Source organism: Lissotriton helveticus, chromosome 7, assembly GCF_964261635.1.
Source record: "Lissotriton helveticus chromosome 7, aLisHel1.1, whole genome shotgun sequence".
Lineage (NCBI taxonomy): Eukaryota > Metazoa > Chordata > Amphibia > Caudata > Salamandridae > Lissotriton > Lissotriton helveticus.
Genome location: NC_136068.1, coordinates 1,695,290,817 through 1,695,311,492, shown reverse-complemented (window position 1 = coordinate 1,695,311,492; position 20,676 = coordinate 1,695,290,817). Strand labels below are relative to the sequence as shown.

The window sequence follows — 20,676 nt, the reverse complement described above, 5'->3', positions numbered from 1 at the left end:
ATAAAACTGGTGCACAGCCTTTCATATTATTATTCTTCAGACTTGCAATCTCTAGAAAAGTTCAACAGGTTCCATCTGGCAGACTATACCCGATCTGGTTTTTTTTCAGGTAAGGCCATTTGACTAATTTCCAAATTAAACTTGTTTAGGCTCTGGCATTCTCAGAAACTTTCTGCGGCTTGTCTTCGATTACGTTCACGGAGTTCAAGGCGGGCACAATCAAAAATTCTTAAAACACATTAACAATGGACCACCGTACATTACAGGAGGTGATTGACGCCCAGGGTACGCAACAACACTCCACCCCAGAAATATCCAACACTTTCCTGTCATATTACAAGAGCCTCTACACTTCCACACTCACGAGGGAACACTGCCACCCGGGTTCTTTTTTGAATGAAATCGCCATGGTATACCTAGAAAAAAGCATGCAGGAGTTTTTAGCCATGCCCATTACACCGGATTTTATAAATGAGGCGATCGACTCCTTGCGTAGCTCTTCGGCTCACGGCCTTGACGGCTACACAGCTGACTTCTACAAAGAGTACAAGGAGGAACTTGTACCTAAACTGGTCGAAGTGTATGCAGAGGCGTTGGAGACGGGCGTTCTACCACCCACGCTCCGTGAGGCGGTCATTGTGCTACTTCCCAAACAGGGCTGCGACGCATCGTTGTGCAGCTCATATAGTCCCCTGTCCCTCTTAAACCTCGATTACAAAATTCTGGCCAAAGTCCTTGCAATTCGACTGGCGCTGCTAGTGGAAACTATAATTTCGCCAGCTCAGTCCAGTTTTGTACCGCACAGATCCACTTCTCTGAACCTTCGGACGCTATTTTCGGTTTTACACAAAATAGAACCCTCCACTCCGGCTGCAGCAGTGTTCCTGGACGCGGAAAAACCGTTCGACACCCTGGAGTGGCCCTTTTTTCTGTCTGTTATGAGGAGAATGGGGATGCCTGCTATGTTCGTGGCGACGGTCGAGTTACTGTATTCGGCTCCCACCACCCGCATATGGATAAACGGCACCAGCACTGAAAACTCGCCATCATTAAAATGATCGTTCTTCCCAGGTTTTTGTATCTATTTAACAATCTGCCGATTCCCCTCACCAAGATTTTTTTCTCCCAACTCCGCTCCTCCTTTTTGCGCCTGGTCTGGGGGGGCAGGAACCCGCGCGTGTCCTGGCATACACTGACACTTCCTTATGAACGAGGCGGCTTCGGAGTGGCAGATTTTTTTTGTATTATTTGGTGGCGCAGTGCGCATATGCGTACCCTTGGTTTCACCCTGATGCCAGGATACCTCACTTGCGGCCTGAGGCTGACTTGGCGCTCCCAGTGGCCCTATCCTCCGTCCTCCCTAAGGGTCTTCCCCGGGACCCACAGGACATACAGCCTTTGTCCACTACTTGCTGGGCTTGGGACAAACTTCGACGCCTCTTACTGCTCGAGAAACTATACTCGCCAGCATTGCCGTTGCCCAACCCCCACTGGCTCCCCATCACAGGCGATTCGGTGGTGCGACGCACACTCTCCAAATATCAACTATGCACTATAGGCGACCTTTTCTCAGACGGACATGCCTTTTCCCTCACTGAAGATCCCCGCTTCACGGACAGGACCTTCATGGACTCATTCACACTGGCCAGACTTCGTTTGATGCTTAGGGCAGAATTTCCCACGTTTCCGCTCCCTCCTGATGACACCCCCGCGCTTACATTCCTTATACAACACCAGACTGGGGCGCATGTAGTGTCTAAGCTATACAAGCTGTGTCTGGCCTCACTTCCCTCACTCGACTCTAAAGTGCGCGCTGACTCGGAGGGCGACCTGGGTATTCCAATCACTGACGACCAGTGGGCAGCATGCTGTGCTACCACAAAAGATGTGTCTATTAATGCCAGACACAAACTTATACATTTTAAGTTCCTCAGGAGAGCATACCACACTCCGGCACTCGCCCACAGAATTGATCCAAACAGGCCGCACGCCTGCACTAAATGCCACGGCCCGCAGGCTGACTTTGCCCACCTTTCCTGGACCTGTCCGAAACTACACTCCTACTGGCTGCAGGTGCATCGGGTTTTGGGGGAGATGCTTGAAATGGTTCTGCGACCCACCCCTGAAATTGCGCTACTTGGGTATGTCGCCGAATTCCCGCGCCTGCTCCGGAAGTTGGCTTCCATTGGCTTCCTTCTAGCTAAACGTGAAGTGGCACTGCTATGGTGTGCTAGACGAGCTCCCACTGCCCGCACTTGGCTTCGTAGTATGAACAGCGTTGAGTACTCTGAGACGGTTCCAACTGCCTCCGGGCCGCTAGACATCTGGGGGCCATATCGGAAATATGTAACAAAAATAACCCGGGAGGCGCAATCCCAATCTATTCATTCCTTTGTGCCTACGGGGGTGGGATAGGCAGTATCACAGCAACACTAGATACCTACTTCTGGCACTGTTTGGCACTGGGGCATGTTTGCTTGGCACTACTGGGCCGCATGGCTGTCTGCACTGGTTATATTGTGTGTAATTTCTATGGCCACACTGAGTGTTGCCTTTCTCACTAGGTGGGTCTGGCGTTCTCTGGCTGGCAATCGACAAATGAAGGATCTGAGACTAGCAGGCATGTTGCTCTATTTGATATGTACCACGCTGTATCCAAGTCAAGATACTGTGCTGACTGGTTTGCTCGCTGTTGCTCGCTATTTAATTGTTCTCCAACATTCTATGTACCTATATGACCGCTTTTTCTTTATTTTACGTATGGTTTACCTTTTGATTTCCTGTTTTATACAAAAGCAAAATTGTACTATAGCTATGAATCAATCGGGCAGTTTGCAATCCCGATACATTACGCCACAAAATCGTCATCACTGTAGACAGCTTTTCATTTGTGTGTGTAAAAACTCATTGTTTGTAATGCTTGGATTGCTTTTCTGTGTAATAAACAAATTATTAAAAAAAAAAAACAATGGACCACCGCAGTACATGCTGGTTTTGAATTCAGTCATATGTTAGCCACACTTATGGCAGGCCCAAAGGACAATAAAACCTCCTTAACTGCACCACACTAAGCTCCCAGCATTGCAACCAGTGAAGTACTCTTTGAAAGATAGTGAAATGGTCTCACATGCTGTGTTCACTTCAGAACCAAGCATTTGCAATGCAAACGGTCCCAGCATTGGGACCTTATATGTATTGAGCTATACAGTACCGTATGCGCTGCCTGCCCCCAATTGTGCTTTTGAAAGTGAAGTATATGATACAAAGGAAACGTCAGACCGACCAAAGCGTCCAGTAACCCCATTAGACAAACCTCTTTCCAAGCACAGATAAAGCTGGAGTTTGGTCTAATTGACCAGAAATTAGCCCAGATAGCAAAAACACTCCACAACAGATTGGCAGTAGGGGACAGATGCGCAAAATAGTATGACATTATTTACTTTTTGTATATCTTCAACTAGTTAATGCTCAAAGGAAGAGATACAACCCCTACCATAGGTTGTAAGAATAGACAGAACATTTCTGTCTTAAATTACAAATACAAATTCTCAACCTGAGCAACACTAATAAGTAACAATTATCCAAATCAACATCCAAAAATTGTGGAATCCATATCTTCTTTATTTATTCCAATCCAATTTCATAGTTTAATCCAATCCATGGGTACAGATCATAAGGGTTTCTTCAACATTACAAATAACCAACAGACTTTGCCAATTTTCCAACTGTTACTGTCAGGTTTGTCAGCATTATGGACTGGATAGAGCGGAAACTAAGCAGTAAATAATGCATGGAAAACCTTCAACTCAAAACTGGCAAGTGACTGCTTAAAGAACAGCGGAGATTGCCAGAAACGTAGACACCTTGGCGTGTATAGCTCTGTTTTCTGGCTTGGTATAAAGCCAATTCGTACACAAATGCTAAACTATGTTATCCCTGCATTTTATTGGTGATAACTCTTTACGAGCCTGAGGTTTTAGATTTGCAATTTGTTTGAAAAACCGCCCTTCGTTTGTGTGACATTTTACGAAACTAACAAGGAAAAAATGTTGGCACTGGGCACTTTTGTGTCATTATGCACTTTAAATGCTATGTAGAATGTGACATGGTTTTAATAGGTGGAATAAATATTTATGTATTTCTTAAAGCTTACCTAGGAAAAATATTATGGGAGAGATTTTCGAACGCAGCACCAGGGTGTTCACACTTAAAGTGTCATTTTCCTTTACGGACAACTACTAGAGTAATTTCACCTGATAGTTATATTTTGCACTGGTGGGGCCATTTCCCAGTCCTTCTCCACGCAGCCTTGTCTCACCTTCCTCTGCCTCCTGTGCTTCTCCTAGTGCCGGTTTTGAAACTAATTTGCCTGCTATCAAGCCCTCCCTTGGTGCGGCGCAGCTCCCTCCTGCATCCTATCTGACTCCAACTCATCGAAGTAATCTACCATTGGCTGACGACAAAACCTCACTCAAGCGGAACTCTGTCTTCCCTTGTAAATGTGGTAAGGGACCTACTGTCCCTTCTAATTCCTTCCACACGTCGGAATCCTACCCCTCATCTATTACTAGGGTGGTTGAGGAGTGCTCTAGCAGGCTTTACCTTGAGGAGAAGTTCAAGCAAGATTTCCGGGCTGTCAAAGAGATCGTGCAGTCCCTATTACAATTCTCCGTGAAGATGGAGAAGGTATGGAATAAACTCCCTCCTCTGGGAATGTGCAACGCAATCCTCCTGGAGCCTTCGGGGATGGGGTCAAACAATCCTTTACCAGATCCCCACCTAGTTCTGGATGAAATGCTAGGCCTCTTGCTAACCATCAATCCAGACCGAGTAGGTTTCAACCTCAGCTCTCCGAGGAGGACACCTTTGCTCTTGTACTTTCTTACAATGGCACAGAGACAGGCTCCTCCTCTAACTCCGATATTAACATCCCCGCTGTTTCCCCGGACCCTGACAGGGAACCCAGGTTCGACGCCAGATCGGTTAATAAGGATAACCTACTCCAAATTACTACCACTCATCAGGAAGAGATTAACACCTCCACTTACATTAATGCAATGATGATCAACTGCAGATCAGCCATGAAACATGCTGCGGACATCTGTGCACTCATATTAGCGCAATACTTGGACTTACTGATTCTCACAGAAACCTGGCTCAACAAGGCCTCCTCCCCTATTCTTGACATCTTAGTCCCGCCTGAATATGCCGTTATACGGTATAAACGGCTGGAGAAAATCGGGGGGGGGGGGGGGGGGCGGAAGGGGGCATTCCTTTCATTCATCGCTCCAGCTTAACTATAAAACATTCTCAGAATGTTCTGCTATCTTCCTGTGAACTACTAGTAGCAGAAATTTGGAATAAGGGCAAGGTTATCCGTGTGCTTTACACGATCTTCCATCCACCGGGTACAATTTGCTCTTCATAGAGCAAATCATGGAGTATATCAGTTCTTGTTCAGATCAACCATACCATATCTTCCTCGGAGACTTCAACCTCCATTGGAATAACACCAATGATCTTTTAGTCAACTCCTTTAAGTCTTTCCTCTCGGATCTCAACTTATCTCAGTTCTGTAAGGGAACTACCCACAACAAAGGAGCAACCCTCGACCTCATTATTGCTAGAGAAAATATCATACAATTGGATAACATCCTACCTTGTGACTGATCGGATCATCATCAAATCGCCTTCCACATTCTGGAAAAGACCACTCACAGAAAGGGACAACCTCTTAAAGTTAAACAATTGTCTCGCAACATGAGACAATAATTGTCATCAACATTTATGAACTTACTTCCATCACTATGAATAGACTTCAGCCACCCCTTGACATGACCAACCTTGATGATCTTTCTGAGCACTACATTAGCACTGTCGCAAATATCTTGGACACCATTGCGCCGAAACAACTTAAAAGGATCCCTCTCAAAGAATCCAAACCTAGGTTTAATGGTACCCTAAATGACAAACACCGTAAACTTAGGTCTTCAGAGAGGCTCTGTAGAAACGAGCCTTCCACTACTAGCCTCCATCAACAGAGGAAAATAAGAAGTACATACAACAAAAAAATCTGCATTGCTGAAACGGACCATTTTAGGGAGCAGCTGGACGGTGCTAAAAATAGACCCCAGATACTATTTGAAATCATCAAACAGCAATCAAACCACACGTCCAACCCCAACCTGGCTTCCTTGACTCCGCTTCCTAGCGGGCAGGACTTCACAGTGCACTTCTCTGAAAAAGCGAAAAAAATTGAACTGGAGTTGCAACCAAACCATGGTGCCACCTCTAATTTAAACCACATCATCAAGGGAGTTCAGGGCTCCCTCTGCACTCTCACTACCTTTGGGTTGTTCTCCCAAAAATGATGCCTCTTGGAATTCCTTTGTCCTTCCAGATTGCACAGAACTACTACACGTTATGACAACTCTTAAACAGGCCAACTTCAATGATCCTCTGCCGACAAAATTTTTTAAAGACCTCAACTCGGCCATTCTACCGCTTTGGTCGAGGATCATTCATGTATCGCTCCTGCAAGGGAGCATCCTTGATTGTCTCAAAATTGGGCAAGTAACTCCCATCCCTAAGAAGCCCAACTCGGTTCTATCTGATCCTAACAATTTCTGACCGATCACCAACATCATGACACTAGCCAAACTCCTCGAGAAATGCATCCACAAGCAGCTATGTAACCATATAGAGAAATTTCAACTACTTGACCTTTATCAATCCCATTTCAGAGCAGGGCATAGTACCGAAACTGCTCTTACTCACATTGTGGATGACGCTTTAAAATCCCTAGATCAAAATGTCCCCTGTCTTCTGATCCTTCTGGACCTGTCTTCTGCATTCGATACCATCAAACATGAAACCTTGATTAGTCTTCTTCAGCTTAGGATGGGTCTCTCGGGGCCGGTCCTAAAGTGGTTTGCCTCTTTCTTACATAACCGCACTCAAAGGATTAAACTTAACCAGTCCCTCGTATCTAGTACTGCGGTCAGGATTGGAGTTCCGCAAGGATCTGCACTCTCGCCCACACTCTTTAACCTCTATATGGAGCCTCTCACCATCATTCTGAACAATTCTCAAATTCATTATCACATGTATGCTGACGACACACAACTGTACCTGAAGATCTCTTATCTGGAGGACATTAAAACCTTAAATGAGGCTCTCTTGCAAACTCAAAAATGGTTAGCCCGGAACCATCTTTTGTTGAATACCCTCAAAACTGAATTCCTGCTGATTGCTCTACACAACCACTCTGCACCAATCCGCGAATGGCTAAAACAACTCACAGCCCTGAAATGCACCCCTCACGTGGTGGATTCCGCTAAATCATTGGGCATTACCTTGGACAAATACCTTAATATGCAAACTCACATCAGCACCACCATTAGGGTTGCCAACTTTCATCTTAACACAATTAAGAAACTCAAGCCTTTCTTTTCAGCCAGAAGGCTTACAGCCTGCAGTACAATCCCTGGTGATATCTCGGCTGGAATATGGCCGGTGACTCTTGCAGGACTTCCTAAATGCATCGGCCAGGCTCATCACAGGCTCCATAAAACACGATCGCATCACAGCTGACCTTTTGCAGCTCAACTGGTTGTCTATTGAAGCCAGGATCCGTTTCAAAATAGCTTGCCACACACACAAAGCCCTGCATTTCAGCACTTTTGCACCTAGAATTTGGAACGCTCTTCCTACGGAGATGAGAGCCAATCCCTCCACTGCCTATTTCAAGAAAGAGGCCAAATGGCTTTTCCTGAGTGGACATTAACTGCATCTTAATGTACTATTTCTCTAGTCCCCTTGTTGACAGATTTGACATTTTTTTCCCAACGTATCTTTTGCTACGTAGTTTTGATTGGTTGTTTAACTGTTATTTTACTCGAGGGCCCTTTCAGAACTAAAGTTCAAGATTACTTCGTGGATCGATTACAGATTTGACATTTACTCTACTATGCTGTGACGAGCCAGTATAAGATTGTTTGACTGAATGTTACAGGAAATTTTTGGCACTATATGAGAAACTGAACTAGTAGGTATCTAACTTTGTTTACTGTTTATTGTTTACTCCTTGTTGCTTTAAAAATGTTGACCTCAACTGTTCTTAGTTCATGCATGCTTCGGCCACTATTTACAGCGCTCTGATACCCGCAAGGGTCATGTTTGCGCTTTATAAAACATTTCAAATAAATAAATACAATAAATAATAGGAAAAATATTATGGGAGAGATTTTTGAACGCAGCACCAGGATGTTCACACTTAAAGTGTCATTTTCCCTTACCGACCACTACTAGAGTAATTTCACCTGATAGTTATATTTTGCACTGGTGGGGCGGTTTGCCTCCATAATGCATAAAAGTGGGCCCCGGTCAGAAGCACCTTCGACTGGCATGTAGTTGCACACCGAGCAAACGGCCCTTTCAACCCTGCAGTGTGTTGCAATGTGTCTATCTGCAAACTGCACTACGGAAGGTTTCAGGACACTATAGGGTTCGCACAGACATATATATCCTCTTGCTCGACTATTGTGCCACACTAGATATTTCTTTTATTTCCATTTATACCCCTGCTGGGGGCTGAGATACATTATATAAAAGCAAATTTTCTCCAGAGCCGCTGGCTCCTGAGAATGCCGATTCTGCGGTGAGAACCACTTACCTGAAGGAGCAGAAATGGAGACACCTGCCAAGGGACCATCGTGCTGGGATCCACTGCAACAGTCCAGGTCCGAGGGCTGGAGAGGTTATTTAATACATGTTACCGGTCCGAAACTTATAGCCGCGCCCCCAGATGCTGAAGGCTTAATCCACAATTTGTACTGTGTCCTGTTGTGAAGTTCCCGCCAGTGCGGCGGTCTCCGTAGCAGAGGATGTACTGAATAGATAACAAAAGAGGGGGCGGGTGCGATAGAGAGCAAAGTGTGTGGCTTAAAATAAAGGGAGAAGTAAGAAAGTAAAAGAGGCCATTACGAGCATGTGGATGGCCCTCCCTTTGCTCAAAGGAGGCTGCATACAGCGGCGCCCGGCACTCATTCACAACTGAGTAGCGTCTGCTTGTGCCTGCACGCGCATGAGTGAGAATCAAGCAGCGCATGCGCTGCAACGAAAAAGGAGTGCTAATTAACCCACCAATCCCACACCAAACAAGCCTTTAAAATGCAATAGGACTTATTTTCACGCGAGCCTTACTGCATTTTAAACAGGAGTGCGAGTGTTAAAAAGGCATAAATGGGTGGGGGTTGGGTGGGCTGCTGGCCTGAGAAGTAACAGACTGCGGGAGGGAAGGCGAGGAGGCAGGGATACGAAACAGTTTTAAAGGTAAAGGGGACGATAGCTGTGGAAGGACAATAATGACAACATGGTGGTCAGGAGGCGGGCTCAAGTTTACAAAAACCAATCAGCATGCAGCATTTACGATTGCGGCCAATCACAAAGCTAGGCAAAAAGTGGGTGGAGCTTGCCCCACTATTGTGTATACAGCATCTCTAGACGAGACAGCACATGTGTTGCCTAGCCGAGACCTAAAAACAGCTTGCTCGTGGACTCTTGTTTGGCTTTGGTGAAGAGGATGTCAAGCTAAGCAGAGTTGGCAGTGCCCATGGCAGAATCACGCAGGCTACCTTAGAGCAGCTTACAGCCCACCCTCATCTAAATTATCTAAGAGTGTCACTGATGCTAGCTAAGATGCCTAACAATTAATAAATGCCCCCACGCACCTTTCTTGAAAACATTTCTGAAAACCAACCTAAAAAGTATTGCTTCAATGTCTGCATGCATTATTGAGAGGACCACTACATTTAAATGTCTTTCTTCTTTTTCCTTTCTGTTTCTCTATTTTATTTCCTCTGTCTTCCTCTTTTCTCTTTCTGTCTCCTTCTTGCTGTATTTTTTATTTCTTTCCTCTCTACTTCATTCTCTTTTTTTCTCTAAATCTTAGTGCCCTATTTCTGACTTTATTTCTATTCTTTCTCAATGTTTTCTTTCTATTATTTTTTGAATTCTTGCTTTCTCACTTTTTCTTACTACATTTACCTCCTTTCCCTTTCTTCCTTTCCTTCCTTTACTTCACTTTTTTCTATGATTTATTCCCTCTTTCTTTTCTCCTCCTTTTCCCTTACTTCTTTACTTTGTGTACCTTTGCTTCCTTCTGTGTCCTCCTTCTCCTTCTCATTCCATTTCCTCTTGATTTCTTCATTCCATTTTTCCATTCTTTCAGTCCACAGGTCCATTCTTTTGTTTCTTCCTTACTTTCTTACCCTCCTATATTCCTTTCCTTCTGTTCTTGTATTTATGTATATAATATTTATTAAGCACAACAAACACCCCACAGGTACCCTGGCGCTGCAATACGTAAGACCAATATTAATCAGAGAGACATCAGAGGGAGTGGGCAATAATCCGAGGACAGAGTCAAATTCTAGGAAACAACTATGTCTTAATCCTTTTTCTGAACAGCAGGGAATTACATTGTCTGATACCAGGTGGTAGCGCACTCCACAGCCTTGCTGCAGCAATGCTGAAAGCATATCCACCCAGTCTGACCCTATTAAACCTAGGAACTTTCACCAGACCGGCCGAAGAAGAACGGAGATGTCGAGTGGAGATGTACCAAAGTAATTTTTCTTGCAGAGGTTTTGGTCCCAAGCCATGCAAGGCCTTGAACACTATACACAAGGACTTAAACTGTACTGTTTGCAACACTGGCAGCCAGTGTAGCTCAGCCAAGCATTTTGATGCAGAAGAGTCTCGCGGTTTAGCCAAAGCTAATCTTGGCACCATGCTTTGAACCTGTTGCAAACGTTGGATCAAATATTTAGGAGAATCCAGCAACAGGGCATTACAATAGTCAAGGCGACTTAAAATTGTGCCCTGCACTACTAATACTCTGGCCGAGGCGGGCAGCAATGGAAGAATCTTTCTCTAGGCTCTAATCAGCCCAAAACATCATTCCGCCATTTTATTCACCTGTGCCTCCAGGGTCAGATTAGCACTAAACAGAACTCCCAAATTATGAACCGTATTGGCCGGGACCAAAAGGGAGGAAGTACCTAGTGGCCAGAAATTATGGGGGAGAGGTAGAGGCACCTTCTCTACTGCGCAGTGCACTATTTCGGTTTTCTCAGAATTGAATTGTAGAAAATTCAGCCTTAGCCATTGTGCAGTATTACACATACAAGCATGAAAATCCTCTAACCCCGAAGGTTGGGTGCCATCCAAAAATAAAATTATCTAGGTATCATCACCATAGTTTATCAGCTTCACCTTATGAGCCTGAATTATATCAATCAGAGGACTGAGATATACAGTAAACATAATCAGGCTGATGGCAGACCCCTGTGGGACACCATGGGCGATATTGATAAAGGTAGATTGAAACGGCGGAAGGACCACCGCCTGATGCCTATCAGAAAGAAAAGAGTGGAACCAGGCCAAAGCGAGACCTGCCACCCCGGCCTCCTCAAGGCGGGTCAGCAAAATACTGTGTTTGACTGTGTCGAAGGCGGCAGACAAGTCAAGCAATATTAATATTGCCGATTGTCCCTTGTCTGCCAACAACCGATGATCGTTCATCACGGTCACCAAAGCAGACTCAGTACCGTGCTCTGGACGAAAGCCAAATTGGACATCACCCAACTTGTTGTTACTCTCCAGAAACACAGACAGAGATCTTCTGACCCAGCGTTCAAGGATCTTAACGGGCTATGGTAAGAGGGAGATTGGTCGGTAGCTTTCTGGGCATGCTGGATCAAGAGTAGCCTTCTTCAGGAGAGGTGTAACCACCACCTGTTTCCAGCTAGATGGCACCTCCCCACTGGATAGACTGTCTAAGACTAGGAAATAGATCTGAAGCATATTCCTTCCAGATTTTATGGGAAAGAGGGTCCAGTGGGGAGCCGGAAGAGACCCCCAGAGCCAGCCCGCCAAACTCCTCCTCTGGTAACAATTCAAAATGATCACGAGTGCTCAAATTTGCAGTCCCAGCTTCCACCTCTACACATGACATCTTTCCTGCATCAGTAGAGGAGATGGTTAGCAATGCGCTACAGCTTGCTGCTACCACTGGAATAGTTGTTTTAAGTCCATTTATGATGGAACTGATCTTTTCCTCAAAAAAGATTGCCAGTCTGTTACAGAGATACTGAGATGGCAGAATCGGATTTTGCAAGCATTTAGGATTGGCAATCTCAATGACCAATCTAAAAACTCATTTAGATTTATTAGATGATTTCAGAATAGTTTCTGCAAAATATTCTGATTTGGCCAAGAAGATTGCTTTTTTACAGATGGATATAGCTGTTTTCCATGCAATCTTGTCCTCATCTACATAATGCTTTCGCCATTTCCTCAAACCATCTGGCTGAAGTTCTGCCTCTACTTTTGCATACTTTCAGAGGAGCAATTTGATTAACAGTCGCCATCATCTCACTACACTATTCTACATAATTCTCCTCCACATATCTGGCTACTTCTAGGGCCTCATTAATGGTAAACGTTGAGGAGGATGTTACCTTCTTTAATTCCCTCTTCCAATCCCTATTTAAAAAACTCCTTGTTCTCCTTTAAATGCACGGCATATGTGACAGGATAAGAATTATATTTACTGAGATGGTTACTGAAAGAAGCACTTGTGGAAGAATACAGGGGGAGTTGGAGTGAAAAGGCTTTGCTCTTTGGGAGGGATGGACTCACTCTGGAAAGCTTAAAACAAATAAAGCCAGTAAATAGAATACAAGAAAATGCGAGTTAGAAACAACAAAGCCTTGGGTAGAATGCATTCCCAGTCAAGCGTTTCCAAATGTCCCCAAAATGTCGTTAGGGTGAGAGGCTTCGATCTAAAAACTATGCCGATGCAAAAGTTCTTTCCTACAACTAGATATATAGATTAAAAGCAAGAGTGGCAGACACAACTTTGTTATATTTTATTGAGATGTGTTTACACTTGGCAGCTGATGAATTGTTGAAAAATCTCTTAAAGTACATCTGGACCTTGTTGGAACCCTAGTAGAATTAGCTTTTAAACCTATAGATCTTGAAACTTGTTTTTAATAAAGGTAGTCTAGATGCAAAATGTCCTCTTGTTTTAAAAGATTTATGGGGAGAATCCCCCCAATCGTTGCCCCTTTGGGAGATTTGGGTTTGCTCTATTTACTGGCAAATTGTGGCCAGTATTGTGCGCCACCACTTTAAATTCTCACCAGCCGCCACTGGCATGGTAAAATCTCACCAGCCGCCACTGCCATGCCCGGACCCTTGGTTGCAAATCTAAAACTGTGCATGGTGAAATTAGATAATCCTCCACGAATAAAAAAGTACTGTGCTGCACAGTAAAGAGGGCCAAATTGTAGAAAAAGAGCAGTGTTCCTTGCCAGTAGCCAGACAGTCTGGTGTAAGTGAGGAAGAAAGGCAGCAAGATCTGTCTGGTATTTTTGGCATTTCAGGACAGACCCCCAAGGTGTCCCGGGAGTGGAGAAACTATTTCGGATAGAAGCACAGGCAGTCAAAATAAGGTGTCCTAAGTTTAAAAATAATTCTCTATGAGTGAAGTTGATAATTTACTGTGTCAAGTAACAGATGAGATTGAATTGCTTTTTACTTTTTAATGGGCTCATAGGCAACCCCTATGTCCATGTGTTACCCCTCAAATTCATACGGTAACAGAGTTACCCATCATATTAGAGGCCCTTCTTGAGGCATTTCGTACAGATATTTATGTAAATGAGTCAGGAGTTTGAAACATGAATGGGACATCACATTCTCCAGTACCGGAAATGGTGATGTATATTCATGATAATGTAGTGACATGTATTGATTCAGGCACAAATCTGCTAAGACCCCCATTAATGACCCAGCTCCAGATATAACTATGGAAGAAGTGTTATACAGGCTAGCAATATGCGCACTTGATGTTCATCGCTTTGGTCTCACTGTAATATTTGTGAAGTCAGGTAACACACCATAAAATCAGCATGTGTTTGTCGCTATTATAGGTTGGTGATAGTCATAGGGCACAAATAGTTTAGTAAAGGAGGCAAGTACTAAAAGGGACATTAGCTAGTGAGAAAGTAAGAGATAATTAATAGTGACACACACATCCAAACGGACCATGGGGACCCCTCTGGAACCCAATATAAACACCTTTCCTTCAGATCAGAAGAAAATACAGAAATATTGTAAACAATGGCATGAAGTTACTAAGGGCCAGGCTAAAGAATGGCAAAAGGATGGAACATTTGATGAAGATGCAATTGAACATATACTAACTTACATTTGTCTCAATATAATAGGAAGAAAAGACAGAAAAGGGAAGCCACCAATTCCATTATGGAGGGTGAAAAGCAGACGAAAAACCGACAGCACCAGAAGAGGTACAGACTCCCGAGCAGCCCCCACGTTATGGTCTCTCCCCTATTCTGCCAGCTGCGGGGCACCAAGAGCCCGTTAGAGTTGAGCCTAAGGAGAAGGGACACATCACAGGGAAAGGAGACATTGCCTGACCCCACCCCACCCCAACAACTCCTCGGGCCAACCAAGAAAAGGAGAAAGGCTTATAAATGAATTACAGCGCACAGTCAGACAGGTAGAGCGCTCTCAAAGTCCTGCTCCCCTTAGAGGGCAGTGAACTACGGGCCACATTGTTCTGAGGCTGGGAGACACTTCTGCCGAAACTTTGAGAGAGGCAGCTTAGGAAGAGGTGAAAAAGAATGGGAGAGGGACACAGAAACGCCACAATATTATAAACCCCCAGATGAGGTACAGGACACAGGAGGGCAGAGGAAAGTAGAGAGGTGGATGACGGATTTGACAAGGATGCAGTTGAACAGGACATTAACATGGGACCATACAATTTCTCCCTGCGCCCTGCGTGAAGGTCACTTAGGACAGTAAGAGATACTTCACAAAAATCTTGAAAAAAAGTAGGTCAGACCTAACACCTGTAGAGGAAGTAGAATATAAGGAGGGTAGCTATTATTGCCAGCCCTTCTCTGGTGAACTCACAAAGTGGACAGGAGGAAGAAATGGCCCCAACAAGGGTCGTTTGACCCTATTGATTTAGCAACTGCTGAAGGTTGTATACAACAGGGACAGGGCAATCCAGAATGGGAATACCCTGTATGCAAGAATGCCTCGCAGTATGGGAAGAGTATGTTAAAGACAAACTAACTGAAGTAACCAGGTGTAATAGGCCAGATCCAAGATTAGGCTTAAGACCAGCAACCCATCGACCAATAACCCAGGTGTCCCTCATTTTCAAGGGTGGGCCAGTGCCCACATATGTACCAAGGCCTCAAATGGAAACAGAATATTTGAAGAGGGCACTTCCTCCGCTGTCTGATGGAGCAGGAAAGTGGATAGGATGCCTTGAGAAACACAGTGCAGGAGTAAACCTTGACTTGGCCACTGTTAAAAGCTTGTTAAGCTCTTTGGTGGGAGATGAAATAAATACAATTTTCAGTTGGGGCAGGATTTCCTCAAATAACCCTGACAGACACACAGTTTGATGGGTCATCTTTTAATAAGACTAGACAATGTGTGGCATGCTCTCAGGCAGACATACCAAGACAGACCAGACATTGGAGCTCTTATGGCAGAAAGTATAAAACCGACTGAAGACATAGCAGAATTCATTACTAGAATGAAAGAACGATGGGTACAGGAAGTAAACTGTAATTGGAAAAATATGGGAGGAATATAATGTTATTCTATAATGTGTTGAAGCGAGGTCTGCCCACGGAGGTGCAAGCAAGCCTAGACGGAGTAGTGGGAAAAGAGGCTAAACCGTGACCAGAAATACAAACTCACATAATACATTTTTTCAGGCGAAAGAAAGAAAAGGACAGAGCAAGCAGAAAGGGCTACAGCTAAACTGGTGCAACAGAAGCTTAAATATTCCAGTACAGAAGACGCACACGTAGCAGCACCACAAATGGCTGTTACTGCGGCAGTGCAGGTACAGGCACCAGAAACGCAACCAGTAAGTAACATTGGGAAGATACAAGGAAGTTTAGCAAAGGGTAAGCCAAAGGAAGAAAACAAGGAGGATTCAGAGCAGAAGTACAACGCTATTACTGCTATAATATGGGTCAAATTGCAAGAAATCTCAAAGCGAAAATGAAGGATGAGCGAGCATAAGGGCGGGTCACTCCACAGGGGCAGAATGGGGCCACAGCAGGTGCAATTGGGCCCCGAGCAGCAAGTCCATCAGGTTCAGTGGACAGCACAAGGGCAGGTGTTACAGAATGTACCCCAGGTTGTTAAAAATACAACAGGAGCACCAACACAAATGCAGATCAGAAGAGGGAGAGTACAAGAATGTAATGCTTGTATTGTCCAGAGGAATGCCAACCAATAGTTATACACAATGAGAGAGACCACTGACAACCATTGTGTATCAAATACAATGAGTGACCCACAGATCAGATGAGAAACACTCTGTAATGGTAGCCATGGAAGGCCGCCCCTATTGTTTTCTAATTAACACAAGGGCCACAAAGTCTTGTATAAAGGAAGGAGCACTGTTACTTTCTAAAAAGACAATAGACACACAAGGGTTTTCTGGGGCTGTCAGGAGGGTTCCTTTTACTGAGTCAGTGAGCATGGCAGTAGGAGACACACACCTAGAAAAACATTATTATACTGTCCTGAGGCACCAGTCAATATTCTTGGAAGAGACCTGATGAGTAGACTGAATATGACCATCTCTTTTTTGGAAGATGGGTCAAACAATAAATCAGTATTTGTTAAGTGCGACTACTCATCGGCTAGGGTCTCAAGGCACAGGGGGTTGGGGTGCAGGTCCTATCTGATGCTGAGGTTTATTCGAAGAGCAAGGTCTTGTGATCCTTCCTGAACTGGGATAGTGACTAGGATAGTCTGCGGTGGAGAGGCAGGGTGTACCATGTCTTGGCGGTAAAGTAGGGGAAGGATCTTTCTCTGGTCCTGATCTTGTGGATCTGAGGGTCAATGGCAAGCTAGTTCTGGAAAGCAGAGGTGTCGGGTGGGTACATGGAATTAGAGGCAGTAGTTCGGTTATGCTGGTCCAGCGTCGTGGAAGGCTTTGTAGGGATGTGTGAGGATCTTGAATGTGACTCTTTTGTTGATTGGGAGCGAGTAGAGTTCTTGCAAGTGTCTGGAGATGTGGTTGCTGCAAGGGATGTGGAGGACCAGTATGGCTGCGGCGTTCTGAACGTTCTGTTGTTTCCTGAGGAGTTTATGGGTGATGCCTGTGTAGAGTGTGATGCAGCGCCCATGTAGAAAAACTGTCTCAACAACGCTACCCAACACCATAATACTCACCATTAATCATAAATCACTCGTAATACCCATAAACTAACGAGACAATTTTTGGGCAACTCAATCATGTGACCTAATTAATCAAAACCTATTCATAAACTATTTACACGTTTATATACATCTGCAGTTTATCATCTCTTACCAAGGTTTTTATGCAAATAACATTTTAATTAAGTCACTTAGGTAAATGGATCAACTGATGGTAACTAGACCATGAATAAACAAGACCAGCTTGTCATTTCAAAATCTAATTTATTAATTTTATTCTTCAAAGTAAAGCATGTTCTTTATTAAATCATTATTTTATTAGCAATGAAGCAGCATTTAATGAGGAATAGACATATTAGGCTGACATTTTAAAGAAACATCAATTAGCATGAATTAAGACAAATAATCAGTTTTCCAAACCCTAAGTTCTATTTTCCCTGTCTAAAACTCGCTCCATCTAAAAGAAATTGTCATTAAGGCCTATTATCCTTACGTGCGCCAAATGTCCGTCAGCACGTCACGCCCTTCAGGATTCGGAAAGCGAGAAGACACCCTCCTGTCCATGGGGGCAATTTTTATTCCTTTCTAACTAGCTAAAGTAACCAAATTTTGCATTCTTTTCTGAAAATCCAAACTTGCGATTGGCTGAGCCATGTCAGTCCACCATTAGGTCATTCACTCCTGACCAAGTACGGGCCTCATCATAAGCCTCTATTGTTCTTAGATTCTCCATCCTTTCAGCTTCCTCGAAAATTTTACTTTCGCCCAAGCACAAAACGTTTACTTCCTAATCTTGGCAGGCAATACGAACTTCCTGTCCTTGTTTTTTTCTTCAAGAACACATTCAACTCGACCAAAACCACGTCTGCAATAAACGTTGATTGTTTAGCAAAAAGCTCTTTTTTCCGCACATGAGTGAAGGCTTCACTCTGGTCAAGTTTTCTTATTCTTTCCAGCACTGCCAACCATTTCTTAGGCCCAATCGATAACTAATATTTAAACAAACACAAGACAATAATTAATTAAAGAATTAAAGCTTATTCTGTTACCCACTCCCTTAGCTAAATATTAACCCATTAATCAATGTTACCTAGCTGAAGCTGAAGCACATTGAGTTTACAAACTAATGCCACATAAAAGACGAAAAGACATAACATATGCACACAAAATAAGCACATGCCTTTAATAAAAACAGTCGCATTTAATACTGACAAAGACAATAAACAATGTTAATTTATTATTTTCCACGAACTTGCAGTTTACAACATAAAGCACATATGTTAATCCCCTGTGTCGTGTATGCATTTTAATCTAGGTTGATTAGTACATTTCACTCACAAACTCTGATTAATATGGTTATATTATGGAAGTTTAACTTCGCGAGTCAGAACAAAATATCATTCTGAACCTCGCTCCATCAAGTGTGATGCCATAGTTGAGTCTGCTGCTGATGAGTGTGTGGGTGACCGTCTTTCTGGCCTCAGTGGGGATCCGTCTAAAGGTCTTTCAGAGCAGACGCAGAGTGTGGAAGTATGATGAGGTCACAGTTTTGATCTGGCAGCTTATCGGGGAGGCGTTGTCGCATGTGGTGGTAGCAGGAGTGATGGGTGTCTCTAGGGTGTCGAAGCGGTCGTAGATCTGCTTGGTGTTGTGGTGGAAGTAGGTACCCAGTTTCTTGCAGAGATCTTGGGAGGGTGGGACTTCTGTGGAGTTCTTTGTTGTTGTGTGCATCGGCGTTGATTTTGTCTTGGAGGGCCGTTTTCTTTGTAGTTTTGAGGATAAGATGGTGTGTGGTGACGGTGGCTTTGAAGGCTGCGTGGCCTTCCGGTATTTTATTGTTCCTCCATCTCTTCTTGAGCCGTCTACAGGTGCGCCTGGACTTGTGGAGGGTGGCAGTGAACCAACTGGCTTTCTTGGAGTGTTGCATGCCAGGTGCTTCCTTGACTGGTACCAGTGTGTATTAACAGTTGGAGATCCATCAGTGGAGTTTGCGTGCTGCAGTATTGGCGTCCGCGGATGTCAGTGGTGTGGTTGAATTGATGGACGCAATGCGAACAAATCAAAACATTCACCCCTAGTCAAAAGATCTATGTTAAATCCATTGTTCTTTTGCTCACCATGCAACCCTCAGTTTAGAGCCAGCCATATGCAAATCAGTCTTTCTCATGGGAGCAGTCGAACCTGAACTGCCAAGCCAGGTCCTCCCAGGACCAGAAACAGGCATCCTAGGACCACTCCCCTCATCAGCAGGCTAGCTTGAATCCAGTGACACAGTGAGCCCGGGACCCACTTCTGGGCATACCAAGCGCACTTAGGGCAAGAAAGCAAAAGACACACAATTGATGGATGGAATGCGGAACAAATCAAAACATTCACCCCCAGTCAAGAGATCTAGGATAAATCCATCGTTCTTTTGCTCACTTGTGCTGAGGGAGGCAGTGAGATGCTCATCGGTGAGGGGATGGTGGGTGTGGTGGAGTACGGTGGGTTTGGTGAATGGTGAAAGCAAAATGAATGCAGTGAACGCAGTGTGGTGGTCGGTCCAGAGGAGTTCAGAAATGTGGCTGTAGTTGATTTTTTCACTGGTAAAGTTGGAATCGAGCATGTGCCTTGCTGTGTGGGTCAGAGAGTCGAATAGCTTCTTGAGTCCGATGATGGTGAGATTCTCCAGAAGGGGTGCAGTGTTCTGGTCATTGGATTTGTCCTGGTGGAAGGTGAGGTCACCAAGTAGGTTGTAATCGGTAGATGGGAGTGCATGGGGTGTGATGAAGTTGATGATGTTGTCAGTGAAGGGTGGGCATGGGCCAGGAGGTCTGTAGACGAGGGTGCCACGAAGGGTCGTGTTGGGGTTGGTCTGGACCTGGAAGTGGAGTTGTCCCTTGGTTGACGTAGGGTCGTTTGAGTGGCTGATCAGGCGGATGGAGTTTTTGGGGATGATGGTGAGGTCTTCTCCAGGTCGGCACGTGCGGTCATTGCAGGTGATCTTGTAACCATCTGGGATTTCAATGTTCAGGCCTGAGATGCGGTTCATCTAGGTTTCCGTGAGGTAAGCGATGTCAGGGGAGATGGATTAGAGGAGGTACTAGATTTCCGTGGCGTGATTGTATAGGGAGGGTGTGTTGAGGAGGATGCAGCTCAGCCGGTCGGCTGTGCTGTGGGTCGACCGGACAGCGGGAGGAGTTGGAGTTCGCAGGTGGGTGAGGGTGCAGCTGGAGTTTCGGCATGAGAAGTGTCCATGGGTGTCCTTCAGCGGTACAAGGTGGCAAGGTTGCATGGCGCTTGGTGTTGAGGGCGTTGAGGGTGCTGGCATCGTATTGTTGGAAGGTCCAAGAACCAGGGTCCTTGGCGGTGGGCATGGTCTAATCGTGGATAGGTGCAGAC

The 20,676-nt window shown here is 44.7% G+C and overlaps 1 protein-coding gene across 1 annotated transcript in view; it reads left to right on the top strand.

Annotated features, from left to right (window-relative positions):
- LOC144769642 (uncharacterized) overlaps positions 1 to 20,676 on the top strand; it is a 1,000,462-nt gene that overhangs the window by 208,909 nt on the left and 770,877 nt on the right. Inside the window, exon 21 of the mRNA XM_078653818.1 lies at positions 4,347 to 4,686. Within this exon, the coding sequence (XP_078509944.1) occupies positions 4,347 to 4,686 (340 nt within the window). The remainder of the gene's footprint in view (positions 1 to 4,346; positions 4,687 to 20,676) is intronic.